The sequence below is a fragment of the Pseudozyma hubeiensis genome (genome assembly GCF_000403515.1).
Source record: "Pseudozyma hubeiensis SY62 DNA, scaffold: PHS28, whole genome shotgun sequence".
Taxonomy (NCBI): Eukaryota; Fungi; Basidiomycota; class Ustilaginomycetes; order Ustilaginales; family Ustilaginaceae; genus Pseudozyma; species Pseudozyma hubeiensis.
Genome location: NW_012133810.1, coordinates 1 through 15,858, shown reverse-complemented (window position 1 = coordinate 15,858; position 15,858 = coordinate 1). Strand labels below are relative to the sequence as shown.

The window sequence follows — 15,858 nt, the reverse complement described above, 5'->3', positions numbered from 1 at the left end:
AGGATGAGAAAGTGAGGGGCGAGGTGTTGCTGAATGCGCGAGGAGGCGACGAGGCCTTGTGATTTCAGAGTGCGTGCAGGAACATCGGATGACGCTTTTCCCGCTAACTTACTCATCGTCTCACACCTCGCACCGTCACAGCAATCACACACACTTGGCCACACAAAAAAACCACATCGTTGACGTTACATTGCCGATTCGAACAACATTACTGCATCTTCAGCCCAGAACCTTGTCCTTCTCCTCCTCAGTGCTGGACCGGCTGCTGTTGAACCTGCTGCTGCTTACTACTGCTCTCCTTCAACGCCAACAGCTGCTTGCTCCTGAACGCCTCGTAGTGGATTTGAGCGGTGGTCTCGATCAGATCCTGCAGATGGGTTCTGGTCAAAAAGTTCCTGAGATGGACAAACTCGCAATGGCTCTCGTTCTCGACATTCACCACACCGTACCTGTTCTTCCTGCCCCTGACCTGTTTGCCCTCGATGACGACGTTCTTCTCGCTGCCCACCACGGCGAAGGGGATCAACGTCCTGATCCTCTCGTTCAACTCCCTCTCCTCCTCCTCGTAGTCCTCGTTGTCGAAGGGGTAGACTCGGATGTTGTTGTACGCCATCTCGGCCCTGATCCTCTCCTTGAACAGATCCCTCTCGTCCATCGTCAAGCTGTCGCTCTTGGCGATCACGGGTACGACGTTGACGACGTCGCTCAACTTCTTCATCACCGTAACATCGATCGGTCTCAACCCGTGACCCGTGGGGTTGATGAAGAAGAGACAGCAGTGAATCCTGGTGTCGACGATGTACCTGTCCCTCATAGCGGTCAACTCCTTCCTGAGGTACGCCGAATGCTGGTCCTTGATGTACTTGATGATGGGGTCCCAGCAATTGTCGTTGTTGACGAGGTCGCCGTAACCGGGGGTGTCGACGATGTTGAGTCGAAGCTTCACGCCGTTCTCGAGGATGACGTGCGAGACGGGGTGGATCTCGGTGGTTTGACGGATGACCTCGTCGGCTGCGAAGCGTCCCTTGGTGTCGATGAGGTGCGCGGCGAAGAGCGTGTTGATGAGCGTGGATTTACCAAGACCGGTCTGACCGACGACCATGACGTTGAACTGGAAACCGCGTTTGAGCAGCTTCGACTCGATCTGTTTGGTGATCGAGTCGAATCCGACGTAGGACTGCAGAGGTGTGTGCCCCTGGTCAGAGGAAAGGACGGCCGCCATCTTCGCGTTGTGCAAGGGCAGGTGTCTGCGTGTCGGTGCTTTTGAGGTATGAGAGTCGGAAAGGAGTCGTAGCTACGATATGCCGCGACTTAACGGCCTTCGTATCGTTCTATGCGTAAAGGGAAAGATCGAGCAGAGAAGGACGAGCGACAGGTGATGATGGCGACAAAAAGTAGGTGATGATGGGGGTGAACTGAGCTGGAATAATGGCGGCGCTTCTGTCTGAGATGGCTCATGCGCTGGTGCAAGACAGAGAGAGAGAGACACACACACGCTCGCGCACTCACTCCTTGCAGAACCCGCCCGCACGCACACGCACACGCATCCCACGCAATGCGCACCGCCCTTTTGCATGTCTCAAAGTTGATCTTTCTGGCGCCTCGCTTCCTCCATTTGCAACTTTGTATTCCATTTCGCACCGAAAAGCGTGTGTTTTGTATTCATTCACGAAGCAGTGGAATTCCAGCGCGTAGGTTTCTAACCAGTGTTCTAACACTCCGAGTTAACAACTCAGGGGAAGAAATTGTTGCAGAGTGTTGGAGCGTGGCAGGGTCCACCTTTGTTCGAGACGTCCAACAACACCTGTGCTTGCAGTAGAACATGATCGCAAGCTCGTAACATTTTTAGACAGATAGCAACAAGTACAACAAGGCAACACATGCACCGGGTTTGACATCGGTATAGACAAATGACGGAGTGGAATGTGGTGTGTGTCAAACCAGCTCCACCCGATTTCGACAAGAGATAACAACGCAGAGCGGAACAGCTGCAACGCAAGCGTCTGCACCAAAGAAGGTCCTTGTCCCTCAACTACACCTGCGATCCGCGCGTAAAGTACGCCTTCATACCGTGCGTCGCCAACTCGTTCTTGGCCTGGGCAAATGTATGTCCCTTCTCGTTGTTGTGCTGCCAGATCAACCTGTAGTACCACAGGTTGCCCAACCCTTGCAGTCCGAACCCTGCCGTCGCGATTGCACCCAAAATGCCCGCCACGATCCTGTGCCCCGCAAACGCCTGGATCGTGTTGATCAACCCTGCTGAACCCGTCGACGGGATCCCCAAAAACACGTACACCGAGAACGCCAGATGGAAGCCGCAGAAGATAAAGTAGACGTAGAAGAACAACGAATGCTCCTTCATCAATCCGTTGTAGATTGGTCTGTACCAGAGCAAGAAGCTGGCGACCGTGATGACGGGCAGATACACGATACCCGAGATCATGTCCTTGCCACCGTCGCTCGCTCCCTGGATCAACAGAAAGATGCACGCTACCATGTTGATCACGAGCGTCAACACGAGCAACAGCCAGAGCTTGTAGAGGTTCTCCATGATCTGCTGGCTGTCCGGCGGGATCTCGGCTTGGATGTCGTGGTAGATGAGAGGGTAGAAGAAGGGCCAGTTGTTTCGACCGTGCTTTTGGATGTGAGCTGCTCGGTTGTCGAGGTCGCGTTCTCGACGCGCGAGCTCCTCTTCTCGACGACGAAGCTCTTCGGCGCGGTTGGCGTCGGAGCGGGAGGGGATGTCGTCGACGGTGCTCGACTTGTACGTGGATCCGACGTCGTCGTCGCCGCCAGAGTACATGCGTGACGAGTCGTTGAGAGCGCCTTGCACGGCTGGATCCGCGAACGGGTTGGCGTCGAGCGCATTGCGATCCGAGAATGGGTCTGCTGGTCGCGACATCTTGTGTGGAAGGCTCGTCGCCGATATGTGGTGTGTATGTGTGTTTGTTTTGTGTGCGCGTGGGCTATCGAGGCTGTAGACTGGAGAGGGTCTGCTGTTCAGTCGTGTCCACTAGGTTATATCACCGCGATGAAGGAGGGGTGTCGAGTGATGTCGAGACGGTGCTGATGGGAGTGACAGCTCGCTAGCTGGTGACAACGTGGAGTCAAGGTATACTGGGTATGGTGACAAAAGGAGAGACCCGCGCCCAATGAGGTGGTCTGAGCTCTGCGTGGAATTTAGCAGGACCCACACCATCTGCAGCCAGAGAACTGTTTCCAGCCCTTAAAAAAGTGGCAGCTCTCATTTACACACAGCCTCCTCGACACGTTCATGTTCTCCTTTTTCCCAGTTGGCTCAACTCCTGTGTCCCGCGTTCGGCACGCTCCGAGTCGCCGACCCACCCGATTTTTAGCGGGAATCTTGCCGATGGACCCCTTGCCAGTGAGCCGATGCGCGTCCAGGGAGCTCTCTGCGCGCTGTATGGTTGATCTGCAAAGTGGTTTTCGTGACCTTCGCGAGGCGCGAAGACAGACGCTCTGAGAGAGAGCCAACACTTTCTCTCCTCTGTCACTAGGAATCACACACATACACTCATACACCTAGACTTTGGCAAAGGTCGGAAGCAATCACTACTTGCACTTCTCACCGCCTCGAAAGCTCACTCGGCCATCTTGCGCACTTCCAGCACTTTAACACCGTGTCAAACGCCCTCTGTCGGAAGAAAAAGGCGCTTGGACTGTGGTCGACCTCACCTTGGACACACACTCTCTCTCTCCACGGCGGCACATCCGACTTGGGTACCACTCAGCTTGCATCATCGACCGCTGCCTCGCTGCAACATCCTTTGTAATCCCGCATTGGAGCGCCACCATTATTCGCAGTTGCTGCACCAAAGCTTGAGCTTGAAGACGCTTTCGCTCAAGAGCCCCACTTCATCACCCTGGCCCTCTCCACGCAGCCGAGCCGCAAGCTCTAGAACTTCCCGCATCGAGTCTATGCTGTGATCGAGCGATCTCTAGAGCAAACCTTGCATTGCATCACTCTCTCAAACTGCACACGCTGCCAGGCTCCGACTCCAGCGCCAGCTCAGCTCAGCCCAGGTTAGTGTGACCATGTCGAGACGCGGCGGCGAGATCGAGTCTTCCAACATTCTCGATGGCCCACGCAAGCGACTTCGGGCTAGCAACAACGCTGCCGCAGATGACGCGTCTGCAGCAGCAGCATCTTCTCCCGCTGGCACATCCGCCTCTGGCTCCGCTTCCGCGAGCACCGCTGGCATGGGCGTGATCGAGCGCAGAATTCACAGCCTCTCGGTGGAGCAGGTGGCGCAGTATGGACAAAAGCTCATGGACACGGTCATGGAAGCCACCGATCCAACCGACGGCGATCCGCTCCACGAGTTCTTCCTCGAGCTTCCGGACGCGCAAGAGTATCCGGACTATTACGAAATAATCAAGCGTCCCATGGCGCTCGAAGAGATCCAGTCCAAGCTCGACCAACGTAGCTACCCTACTCTACCCGACGTCAAGCACGACTTTGAAACCATCTGCAACAACGCAAAACGCTACAATCTGCGCGACACTCCCGTGTGGCTCAAGGCAAAGGAGCTTCACAGTCTCATCAAGATCACTTACGTTCAGATCGTCGAGAGTCTTCCCGAACCAAGCGCTGCCGATACATCTGTTCCCGCAACATCTGCTGCTCCCACCACTGCCTCTGCCGTTGGCGCTCAAGATACTCCTTTGCGTCCCAAACGCATCATGCTCCGAGCCTCAAAGTCACAGGCCAGGCTGAACGATCAGTCACAGCCAAAGTTGGAAGCGCAGGATACCGCCATTCCTCCATTGCCAACAGCATCTCAACCTCAGCTTGCTCAGCAGCAGCAATCGTCCGATTCCAAGAGCTCTCTTCTACAACAGCCCAGCAGTTCGCTCACACCCGCTCGCCAGCAAAGCCAGCAACCCTACACGGCAGCCGGCACGCCCAGCTCGGCCGCAGATGACGACGACGACGCTGATGCCGACGCTGATGACGACGACAACTGGGACGCAGACGGCGATTCTTCCAAGCTTACAAAAGGCGGCCTTCTCGACGGTCGCAAGCGGCCAGGCAAGCGAGGCAAGCGTCTTAAAGCAACCCTTCGACAGCTCGTCTACGACCTCCGTCGTGTCGTTGGTTCGCGCGGCTACCCCCTCGTCCAGAACTTTGACGCTCTTCCCGATCGAGCTCAGAACCCTCAATACTACCAGGTCATCTCCCGACCCGTCTGCTTGCGAGACATCGAACACCGCGTCTACGAAAAGGGCTACATCAACGCGCACGCTCTCTTCACCGATCTCGAGCTCATGCTCAACAACGCCATGTCGTACCACCCTCCCGAGCACCCTGTCTGGCAAGACGCTGCAGAGATTCGCCAGTATTTTGAACGCGAGGCCATCCCTGCGCTCATGCAGGACGGCTTCACGTTGGAAAAGGACGACGTCAGACAGTCTGCGCTGCCTCTCCACCTTGCTGCCAACAGCACCATCGAGGCTCACAAGGCTGCCTACAGGATGATGGCCTCCAAGTTTGCCGCGGGCGAAGGCGCTTCGCAGAGCCCTGAGCCATCCTCTCGCGCCAGACTGGGCTCCGCAGGTGTCGCCGCGTCACCTGCGCTGTCTGCGAATGCAGCCTGGACGGCAGGGTCGCCAGCCGCGTTTGGCTCGCCCTCCCCGGCCTTGCAGTCCCCTGCGATGCCGATGTCGAACGCAAACATTCCTTTGATGGGAGGAGCTCCTGGATCGATGCCCATGTCAATGCCGATGGCGCCGCCCATGTCGAATGTCGGATCTCCGTTCCCCATACCGGCAGGAATGCCGCACATGGGTATGGCAGACTCGCCCGCACGACCTATGCAATTTCCAGGGACGCCGGGCGCATCGCCGCGCAACGTCGCAACACCCGAAGGCAGAAGACCAGTCGGCCGTCCGCCTGGCAAAGGCACTCCCACCCGATCCAACCCCTACCCATTCCTGGAGCGTCGTGTCGGTCCGGGTCGTCCCAAGAAGCACGAAGCTGCAGCACGTCAAGCCGCCATCGCCGCGCACGAGGAGATGCTTCGCAAACAGTCTCTGCAGGACCAACAAGATCAAATGACGCAACAGCAACAGGCTGCTGCGCTCGCCGCGCAGCCCATTCCGCAATGGCAGCAGCAGCAGCTCCTTCAACAGCAACACCAGCAGCAGCTGCTGCTTCAGCGACAGCAAGAACAGGCGGCTCAACAACATCGACAGCAGCAACAGCAGCAGCAGCAACAGCGTCGACAACAGCAGCAGCTTCAGCAGCAACAGCAGGCGCAGCAGCAGCAAGCGTATCTCGAACAGCAGCAGAGACAACTTCAGCAACAACAGCACCCGCACGGACCCAGCCCTTCGCCTTCGCATCAGATGCTGCCGCCCGGTGCACCTGGAGGCCATTCGCCGTTTGGTAGTGGCATGGCTGTTGCAGAGCCGCCGTCACCGGTCAAGAGGAAAGAATCTGTGCTGCCGGCCGAACCGCGCGAGCCACCGCCGTTTGAAGGCTTGGAGAACCGAACCCCTCTGATCAGCAACTTTGCCATCGGGATGGAGGTGGAAGAGCCCGACGGGCAGACACTCGCAGTACCTTCATTGGAGATCAAGAACGGACATGCGACACAGCACACGCTGCAGATCCCACCAAATGCGTCGAGCATCACCATCGTGTTCCCTCTTCGCATGCTGAATAAGAAGCACCAGCCGAAGCTGGAGGAAGCGGCCGCCGATGCCGCAGGTGCCGACGGCGATGTATCGATGGACGACGCTTCCAACGCCGCGACTGCTGCCAACGGTAACCAGGCCAAAGCTGCGCCTCAGACGAACGGCAAAGCAGACGACGAGCAAGCTTCATCGCTGACATGGCCGTGGCAGCCGGAGCTGAGCTTCAACGGTCGAAGCACCGAAGGCAGTTGGACCGCGTCAGAATCGTTCATCGATCCAGCACTTCTCGAAGACGCTGATGGAGACGACGACGACAACGATGAGGGAGGATTCACAACCTCGATCGGCTACTCGTACTGTCAGGTGCGTCTGCTTCCGAGACGCGGGATCAACGTGTTTGAGATCACCGTCAGACCGGATTCGACGTACGCGGCTGTCAAGGGCGTCCCTGCCGAGAGGTACTCCATCTTCTTCTGCTGAAAGCAATACAATGAAAAGGGCGACAAACTTTTAATCGGTATGACTCCAACGCTGTGCTGATAGTGCCTAGCGTGACGTGTGTGTTGTGAGATGAGTTGAAAGATCCGTGTGAGTTTGCAGGGATGAGAAAGTGCAAAAGGACGCGATGTCAGTGGGAGCTCGGAGCCTTTTTTTAGCGCTTCGGAGGCACAGCCTGTGGGTGATGTCGAGCGAGCAGCGGCCCGGGAATTAAAAAAGTGGCCGAGCGTGTTGGAGTTGTCACCATCTCATCCGCCATCTTGTCTTCCGGACGACATCTAGCATCACCAAATCAGACTTGATCTCCCTGTTCGCACTCGTATTCCCTCTTCATTTACTGCCGCACACAATCGCGGACCGTACGACGCTTTCAAGACTGGCAAGGTAACTCTGCTTGCACCACCTTCCGCTGTTCGCAACCACCAATTGATCACCATGAATCACGGCGGGATGGACCATGGCGGGATGGACCACGGCGGTATGGGTCATGGAGGTATGGACCACGGCTCCACATCCCACTGCAGCATGAACATGGTCTGGAACTACGACACCACCAACCTGTGCATCCTCAGCTCCTCGTGGCGAATCACCACCCCCTTCTCCCTCTACCTCTCGCTCTCCATCATCGCTCTCTCCGCCATCCTGTACGAATACCTCCGTCTGTACATCCGACGACTCGACTCGAAACTCGCCCGTTCCTCCATCAACTCTCTGTCCCCAACGCATCGACGTCGTGCATCTCTTCTCCCCACATCTTCATCCCCCAGCAACAGCAGCGGTGGTGGCAGTTCGGGGATATCCGACCGTCGTGCTAAACGTCGTTCCTCCAACAGCAGCGATTCCCTCGCAAATGGCAGGGATCGATGGGTGAAACCACTAGAGACAACGAGGAGAATGCAGATATGGAGGTCGACGCTGTACGCCACTTCGATGGGCGTCAGCTTTCTGTTGATGTTGATCAGTATGACTTTCAACGCCTATGTCATCGGTGCGATCGTCTTTGGTAAGTTCATTTGTCGACACACGATTGATGGAAGAGAGGATGATGTAACTGACACCCAAGGGTATGATGTTTTGTTCGTGGGGAATGACAGGTGCGGGGGTGGGTCATTACCTGTTCAACAGAGATGTATCTTCCAACGTTGGTGTTGTCGACGATCAGGGTCTTGCCTGTCACACGTAAACTGCATTTTCGCAATCAATCAAGTCGTATCGAAACACTCTTCCCTCACTTGCAGTCTGATCCCACGCGCCTTCGACAGACATGACTTCATTGGAATCGCTACCAGCTAGTACTTGGCTCTAGGAGCATACAACGCAGTCGTAGCATCATCATGCTTGGTCCTCACCACCTTGACCGCCTCTGCATACACCACCTCCTTATTGCTACCCCATGCATTCATCTTTGCCTTGACCTTCAATTTCTCCGCCAACTGCAAGGCCTTGTCCAACGTATCTTTGGGACTGTCGCTGAGGACGTCTACAAATCCTTCTTCCAGGGCCTCCTTTGCGCTGAATCTGTGACCTTCGAGTACGACCTTGCGCATGGTTTTTTGGTTTTCGATCTTGCTCTTCAACGTAGCCTGCAGGCCGTGCGGGAGGGGAGCGCCGAAATCGATTTCGTTCATGCACATGTAGCCTCTCTTGCTGTTCATGACGCGGTAATCGTGTGCGCAGGCGAGACCGAACCCGGCTGCGAAAGCGTGACCGTTGACGGCGGCGATGGTGGGGATGGGGAAGGTGAGGAGTTTCTCGTAGAGAGCGTTGAGATGGGTGTCGAAGAAGTTGGGATCTGCGATGGCGTTTTCAAAGTCGAGACCGTTGGAGTAGATCTTGGCACTGTCCGCAGTTCCACCAGTTGAAACGAACGCAGCACCGAGGGAAGACTCTCCAGAGGAGAGCATGTCGTTCCAGCCCTGTTCGACGTGCTCGAGAGCAGGGAGTAGACCCTCGGCGATGAAGGTGTGCGTGAGCCGGTTGTCCGGCGTCTCGTTTCCGAGCATGGTGAGCACCCAGATGCGCGCGGATCCGTCGAACTCGAGCTTGACGAGCGGCGAATCGTCGGATGGGAACTGACGCGTGTAGGACTGCATGGTTGCGATAGGAGCGGTAGGGTCGTACTTGGGTACCTTGTCGAACTCAAAGAGCGTGGCTGCGTTTCGGATCGTGTGACTTGCACGAGTCTGGGATGGCCTGTTCCAGGGTCGATGTGCGATGAAAGTGGTCGATAGGATGGATGTCTTGCTGCAGAGTAGATTGAGGGTACGCAGAGAAGAAGAGGCAGAGATCAAGGACGATCGAAACAGCATCGGTGCACTGGCGATGATGGTCGGGAGGATCGTGCGGGGTAAAGGACGAGGAGGACCAAGCAAGCGTGAAACGTGCGGCAATATCTAGCGGAGTCCGCGGTTCGGGTCGTTCGGCTAGAAATTTGGCATTTCAGCCGGAAGCGCGCAGCTGTGCTCGCAGAGCTGTCTGTGCGAGCTCGACTATCGGCCGTCACACTTTCGAACGGAAATGTTAGAGTGGTACGGCATTCACACCGGGCTTGGCTGAGTTGTGGACCCTTGATAACGACAAAGAGTGTTACTTCGCAGCATTGGACGTCGAGCACAGCTCCCGCTTCCGTCTTGTAACCATCATCAGCATCTCACCCAGCAGCATGTCAAATCTGAATCCAGAAGAGTACGTCGACATATCGACCATCGGCATCGATGCTGTTCCTGCGAATTCCGCACCGCTGCCTTCTTCCAGCGACAAAGCCACCGTCAGCTACTGGCTAGCTACCAACCCGCACAACCTCCACGCTGCTACCATCGATCGTCTGCCTCCGAATTCAGACGTCGTCATCATCGGTTCTGGTATAACCGGTGTGTCCACCGCCTACCATCTCGTCAATGCATCCGGCCCATCCATCAGCTCCATCACCGTCATCGAAGCGCGTGCTTTCTGTTCGGGTGCGACGGGCAGGAATGGAGGGCACCTGACCGCCGCCTCTGCGTTGGCGTACACCGACCTTGCTGCCAATCCGAACCATCTCCTTGGAGCCAGGATCCACAGTCTGAATGCCGAGGATGTCAAGGTTGAGGCTGCCAAAGTGGTGGAGGACATCCTCGCGTTCGAGACCCATACGGCGGATGCTATTCGCGAGATCATCAAGAAAGAGCATGCAGAGGAGAAAGTAGGATTCGCAGACGAGAAGAACTGGCATCTCTGCTTTGATCAGCGCGAGGAGGATGCTTTCGAGCACTCGCTCGCACAGGCAGCTGAGCATGCCGGGTTGCACAAGTACGTCGATCAAGTTCGTCGTGTACCGAAGGACGAAGTCGATCAGCGGATGAATAGCCCTGCAGGTATCAAGGCGGTATACGAGATTCCAGGAGCAACCTTGCATCCTCGCTCGCTCGTAACCATCCTCTTCCAAAGCGCGCGAAGCATCGCCGCCTCCAAAAACATCGAACTCAATCTGATCACCGATCTACCCGTCCTCAACATCACCTCCTCACCAAGCGGCGAAAGCATCTGCACTACATCCCACGGAGATATCCGCGCAAAGTACGTCGTCCACTCCACCAACGGATACGCCTCCCACCTCCTACCCCATCTCAGCTCCAGCGACACTGGAATCATCCCGACGCGTGCACAGGTCGTCGCTGTCGCACCCACCTCTGGCGAGCACCTGTGGGGCATGGGTCTGTCCGCCGGTGGAGGCTACGAGTACGGCCATCAACGACCGTCCTCTGAATCTGATACCCCTCTGTACATCTTCGGTGGAGGCAGAGAGTACGCCACGGGAAGAGAATGGGGTGTGGCAGATGATACGACTGTCAACCCTGAGGTGTCGGAATTCTTGCATCCGTATCTGGCCAATGTTTTCCCTCAAAGTTATGGGGAGGATGTGAGGAGCGAGTGGACGGGGATCATGGGGTATACGCGAAGCAAGGATCCGCTGGTCGGGCCGGTACAAGCTGAAGGGAGAGCGGGGAAGGAGTACGTCGCAGCAGGGTATAGCGGGCACGGTATGACGAGGGCGTTTGGGTGTGCGGGCGTGGTGGCGGATATGATTGTGGCGGATGCGGGGACGGGAAGGTGGCGGAAGAGGGAGGGGTTCCCAGAGTGTTACCTTACTGAGGAGGCGAAGGCGCTCCTGAGTGGAACCAGTTTGGACAAGGATGGATATACGGATGGCGACAAAGAGAACGATACCGGTCTGCCGGAGAAGGATGCGCCTTCAGGCGGCGGCTGCTGCACCATCGCATAATTTGTTGGGGCCCAGGGGCCACTCATTTGAGCATCGCAGGTCCGGCCAGTCAGAAAAAGGTCGGATGTCAGTGCTGAGTCTGTGGACATGTCACGATTCAGCAGAGTTCAAGTGGTCGGGTCAGGCAAGATATAGCGAGAAGGGATGCTTGTGAATCGAGCATGATGATTGCATTCGGTGATGTGGATGATCGGAAAGTGAAGTGATAAGAGCGAACGATCACGCTCATTTGTGGGAAATGCGACCACCTGGAAGGCTAGAGATCAACTACTTTGTGATAGCACATCAGCATTCTCTGTCATGCCATTTCAACAGCATCGCCATCGATCGCCTTCTCCGATCTGCTCTTTCACCGTTCACGGTACATCCTCCTTGACGTGGATGTGCAACCACTTTGTGCAGAGCACCTTGTCCGTCTGGCGATGATGCTCAGTATCAATATCCCTGCCTTTCCCGTCTTCGTCCGAGACCCAGATCCTCCAATCGTTATCGTATTTGTGCTGCAACGAGATTTTGAAGCATCCCTTGGCGCGGTCGAAGTCGGAGTAGGTCATGGAGACGTCGCCGAAGTTCCAGGTGAGGGTGAAGGGTTGGGTGGGATCGCGTGTGGTAAAGTCTGAGGAGCGAAAGTGGTCAGAGAGACTGAAGAAAAGAAAGCGGGGAATAAGAAGAAGGAGGGTTGGGGCTTACCGAGCTTGTCACCGTTTTTGATGAGAAAGTGGTCATCCGGTTGAACTTTGCTATTGCCGTCGAGGGTGGCGTTGACGATGCTCATGTCAGAGTACCACATGGTGAAACACGGCCACTTGGGATCGCTTCCGGACGGACCGGAGACGGATTCGCAGTGTTTGCTGTAGAGATCGTAACGAGGGAGCAGCTTGGTGTACGACTGGCAGCCTTGTACATGTGCCATCGATGGAGCACCCCATGCTTGAACGACTTCGGTTTGGGAGAGAATAGTGAGAGCCGTGGCTATGATGGTCCCGATGGAGAGTTTCATCTTGTCCAAAAGAGTACGGTCTTGGGAAGAGCAATGCTGAAGCGGGTCACAATGTTTGTGGCGGTAGGTGGAAGAGAGGCGTAATTTTGGACTTATACGAACATTGTTCGAGATGATACCGAGCCGAAGGTGAAGTAGCCAAGGGCCAATGGAGTTGCCACTGGCGCTGCAATGAGCTCACATGAAGTCCCACCCCCCACTTGTTGACTTGCCACTTGCCGAACAACGGTGGACTCGGTCTCGTCGGTTGATGGATCTGAAATGAACTTGACCTTGGCGGAGACCGCCTTGACACAGTGTGCTACCCCACCAACCAAATTTGGATCTTCGCATCAGGATTTGAGCATTCTCACAAAGCTGCGTTCTCGTCCACCACAGTCAGCCAGGACCGGGCCGTGAGAGTCGCCAAGATTCATCTTATCTAACACCCTCCCGACAAGAACACCAAGTTCATCCCTCGCACATTGTCTCTTCTGACCCATAGCATCTTTGATCTTTCTCCCCGAACAATGGCGCACAATTCACTCATCGTAACATCCGCACTGACACTCATCGTCATGTCGCTTCTCCCACCCGTGCTCTCAGTCAGCAAAGTCTTCGGTCTCGGTCCCGGCCCACAGATCGTATCCGATCAATTCCCGTCTCAGTTTGCCTACCCCCTAGACCAGCAAGACGCCAGCTTCGCATGCTCGCCCTTCACGCCTCTCTTCATTGATGGTCCCATCTTCGTCTCTCGCACAGCGCGCATTGGTGCTGGCCCTGAACCCCAATTCCAGGTCTACGGTGCCTCTCTACGACATACTCTGATCGAGCCTTGGTTGGAGCCTGTCAACATGACCGATCAGATTGTTCTTGCCGACTCCACCGCGAAAGGTAAGCACTTTTGCCCTTTTTCCAGACTCTCACTGAAAGCAGTACTGACAGCCACCATCGGTGTTTGTCCGGGTAGCTTTTACGATGAACGATCCCACCGTTGCATTTCAGATCACATTCCTCGAGTATTCGGGTGTCAAGTTCACATACTCCAACTACGATCCAGAGACGCGATGTTTCGACGTTGCGCTGAAGCGGAAGTGGAAGTCGAAATGGAGATTGACGGTCGGAGAGACGCCCGAGGCGAAGGATCTCGATACTCTGAACAGCTTGAACACGGGAACGAAGTTTTGTAAGGACAATCTGGTTATTCGGTTGAGTCGACAGCCTTTGAAGAGATACTAGCGACCCAGGTGGGCGCGCCATCGCAACTCTTTCCCACTTCGATCTTGACATCGTCACCTCATTGCACGTTTTGGGGCAGATGGGTTGCAATGAAGGCTGTCGAAGTGATGTCGATCAGAATGAAAATGATTGCAATACAGCACGAAAGTGTTTGCGTGCCCTACAGTGTTCAAAGACGAAGTCCGGCTCGTTGTGCCAAGTGGATGTTGCCGGTGGAAGCTAGCGAAGGTACCGTGAAACTCTGCATATTTTGGCCAAGACCGACAACGGTGGGAAACACTCATCGCGGTTTGCCGATCCAAGACGAGTGAGCCACCAATTGGCCGCCAGTCTCCCCACTCGGAAGTGGGCTTATACTACCTCCCACAAGGTTACCCACCAAGCGTACATTCAGCGCGACTTCAGAGCGAGATCTATCATTTCCGTACTGTCAACACATAGCCATGCCCCTTTGAATGCCTCAGCTCCTCGCTTGCCTACGACCAATTTAAAGAGCATTCACTGCCTTTGTTCCAGACCAAGAGACACTGCATCCAGTAACGACCATGATCCTGTTCTTTAAAGTTGTCATGTCGTACAGCGCCAAAATGCTGCTGACGATGGCGCTCGTCTCCTTCGTCCACTGTATTGTGGAAGAAGAACCTGCTCCCTCTACTGGTCGCGGAGGTGGTGGAGGAGAAGAGGAAGAAGGCAGTCCTGGCGGAGCCAGAGGCAGCAGCACCGGAAGTAGCAGCATGTTCGGATACGTCCCCTTCACCAATGCAGACACTCTCGGTCACTACTACCCCAGCACCTACTGCGACATCACTCCTCTCAAGGTCGACTCCAAAGAATTCGACAAACGTTGTGGACCTGCATCCGATCCCAAATGGCCTTGTTTCTCGCATAACGGTGAGAGCACGATGCAAATGGTCACGGTTGAACCTTGGACGAGTCCGCTCAACATGTCGGATGAGATCGTGCTCAAGGACGATCAAGCCATGGGTAAGTTGCCGTTTTCCTTTCCTCTACCTCCACTGTGAAAATGGTCATTGACCAAACTCAAATCTTCCTTTTGGTAAAAGAGTTCACCCTGAGAAACGCAACCGATGAGTTCACCATCGAGTATGCAACCGCACGCTATCCCAAATTCAGGTTCTACGGCTACGAACCCACCACGGGCTGCTACAAAATCCACCTGAGCGGTACCGAACACGGTCGCATCCACGTCACCCTGACGGAGGACGGCGATGCAGAAATCGATACGAAGAACGTCAGGGAGACTGGAAAACGTCTTTGCAGCAAGTGGATTTACATCGGAACGAGGTGGCGTGATACGATCACTACGATGGCGGAAGACGACGGACGGGGAATCTAGGCTGCATTTCTGCACGGCGAGACCCTGATCGCCACCCTTCGCCGCTCGAATGCTGTCATCGCTGATATACAGAGTAGCTCAAGCGATGATGTGAATGAGAGTTCGACATCGTTACCACCTTTCAATTCTTCCTTTGACGCTCTGCAAGCTCTATGATGAGGCGAGAAGAAGGACGAAGAGAGCTCAAGGATTGTTTCAACTTGTCTCTCACGGAGACACACTCCTTTCTGAAACCATCAAAGGATGAATAAGATCAACATTGGAACGACAAAATCACTGACAAGGTTTTTCAAAGCTGAGAGCGTGCCAGAAGCACGAGCTGGCACGGAAGTACGACCCCACATGTGTCCGCACAAGAAGGCGAAGTACACCTGAATCCCTCTCTACTTTTCGTTCCGATCGGCAAAGTTGAAAGAATCATCTAAATCCTCCTGCATCAATTCAGCGCAGTTGTTTCTGTCCCAAGTACAACCAGTTCGGCCTCTGTTGTGTCAAATCAGCGGATCAGTGAGATGCTATCATCGACGTGCGTTTCAAGGCTGATACGTACCCGGCCTTGCAGCAATACTGTCCAGGGCTACAGTCGCAGCCCCCGGCCATCGCCATAGGAATGACAGCGAGAATAGCGAGACAGACGATGGCGAGCTTCATACTTGTTGAATCGGAGATCTGGTGAAAGAGGTATCTTGACAAGAAATTGGAAGGCGATGTAGATTTAAGAAAGGTGATGATCTGCTCGTGCTACTTATGCCTTTTGCGTGAGTGGACGAGGCTCAGCAGCCAGGGTCCATGCACAAGCCAGCGTGGCAAAGTAGGTGGGTGGGTGGGTGGGTGAGGGAAGTGTATTTGCAGCGAGCGGCGTGG

General features: G+C 55.2%; 9 protein-coding genes across 9 annotated transcripts; 5 read left to right on the top strand and 4 right to left on the bottom strand.

The window, feature by feature from the left end:
* Window positions 1–247: 247 nt before the first annotated feature.
* On the bottom strand, window positions 248–1,222 carry PHSY_002741 (hypothetical protein; the record flags this gene model as incomplete). The annotated part of the gene is made up of 1 exon (XM_012333363.1): window positions 248–1,222. One exon carries the CDS (start codon window positions 1,220–1,222, stop codon window positions 248–250), a length of 975 nt encoding a protein of 324 aa, XP_012188753.1.
* Window positions 1,223–2,032: 810 nt separating this feature from the next.
* PHSY_002740 (hypothetical protein) lies at window positions 2,033–2,902 on the bottom strand (the record flags this gene model as incomplete). Its single annotated transcript, XM_012333362.1, has 1 exon — window positions 2,033–2,902. The coding sequence occupies one exon, from the start codon at window positions 2,900–2,902 to the stop codon at window positions 2,033–2,035; it is 870 nt and encodes a 289-aa protein (XP_012188752.1).
* A 1,154-nt stretch (window positions 2,903–4,056) lies between these two features.
* PHSY_002739 (hypothetical protein) lies at window positions 4,057–7,140 on the top strand (the record flags this gene model as incomplete). Its single annotated transcript, XM_012333361.1, has 1 exon — window positions 4,057–7,140. One exon carries the CDS (start codon window positions 4,057–4,059, stop codon window positions 7,138–7,140), a length of 3,084 nt encoding a protein of 1,027 aa, XP_012188751.1.
* Window positions 7,141–7,683: 543 nt separating this feature from the next.
* On the top strand, window positions 7,684–8,426 carry PHSY_002738 (Ctr copper transporter; the record flags this gene model as incomplete). The annotated part of the gene is made up of 2 exons (XM_012333360.1): window positions 7,684–8,252; window positions 8,366–8,426. The coding sequence occupies 2 exons, from the start codon at window positions 7,684–7,686 to the stop codon at window positions 8,424–8,426; spliced, it is 630 nt and encodes a 209-aa protein (XP_012188750.1).
* Window positions 8,427–8,447: 21 nt separating this feature from the next.
* PHSY_002737 (enoyl-CoA hydratase) lies at window positions 8,448–9,467 on the bottom strand (the record flags this gene model as incomplete). Its single annotated transcript, XM_012333359.1, has 1 exon — window positions 8,448–9,467. The coding sequence occupies one exon, from the start codon at window positions 9,465–9,467 to the stop codon at window positions 8,448–8,450; it is 1,020 nt and encodes a 339-aa protein (XP_012188749.1).
* A 353-nt stretch (window positions 9,468–9,820) lies between these two features.
* PHSY_002736 (FAD dependent oxidoreductase) lies at window positions 9,821–11,419 on the top strand (the record flags this gene model as incomplete). The annotated part of the gene is made up of 1 exon (XM_012333358.1): window positions 9,821–11,419. The coding sequence occupies one exon, from the start codon at window positions 9,821–9,823 to the stop codon at window positions 11,417–11,419; it is 1,599 nt and encodes a 532-aa protein (XP_012188748.1).
* A 356-nt stretch (window positions 11,420–11,775) lies between these two features.
* Window positions 11,776–12,419, bottom strand: PHSY_002735 (alpha-1,3 glucan synthase; the record flags this gene model as incomplete). Its single annotated transcript, XM_012333357.1, has 2 exons — window positions 11,776–12,035; window positions 12,110–12,419. The coding sequence occupies 2 exons, from the start codon at window positions 12,417–12,419 to the stop codon at window positions 11,776–11,778; spliced, it is 570 nt and encodes a 189-aa protein (XP_012188747.1).
* Window positions 12,420–12,928: 509 nt separating this feature from the next.
* Window positions 12,929–13,637, top strand: PHSY_002734 (phosphoketolase; the record flags this gene model as incomplete). Its single annotated transcript, XM_012333356.1, has 2 exons — window positions 12,929–13,292; window positions 13,369–13,637. The coding sequence occupies 2 exons, from the start codon at window positions 12,929–12,931 to the stop codon at window positions 13,635–13,637; spliced, it is 633 nt and encodes a 210-aa protein (XP_012188746.1).
* A 545-nt stretch (window positions 13,638–14,182) lies between these two features.
* PHSY_002733 (hypothetical protein) lies at window positions 14,183–14,994 on the top strand (the record flags this gene model as incomplete). The annotated part of the gene is made up of 2 exons (XM_012333355.1): window positions 14,183–14,621; window positions 14,702–14,994. 2 exons carry the CDS (start codon window positions 14,183–14,185, stop codon window positions 14,992–14,994), a joined length of 732 nt encoding a protein of 243 aa, XP_012188745.1.
* Between the last annotated feature and the right edge of the window lie 864 nt (window positions 14,995–15,858).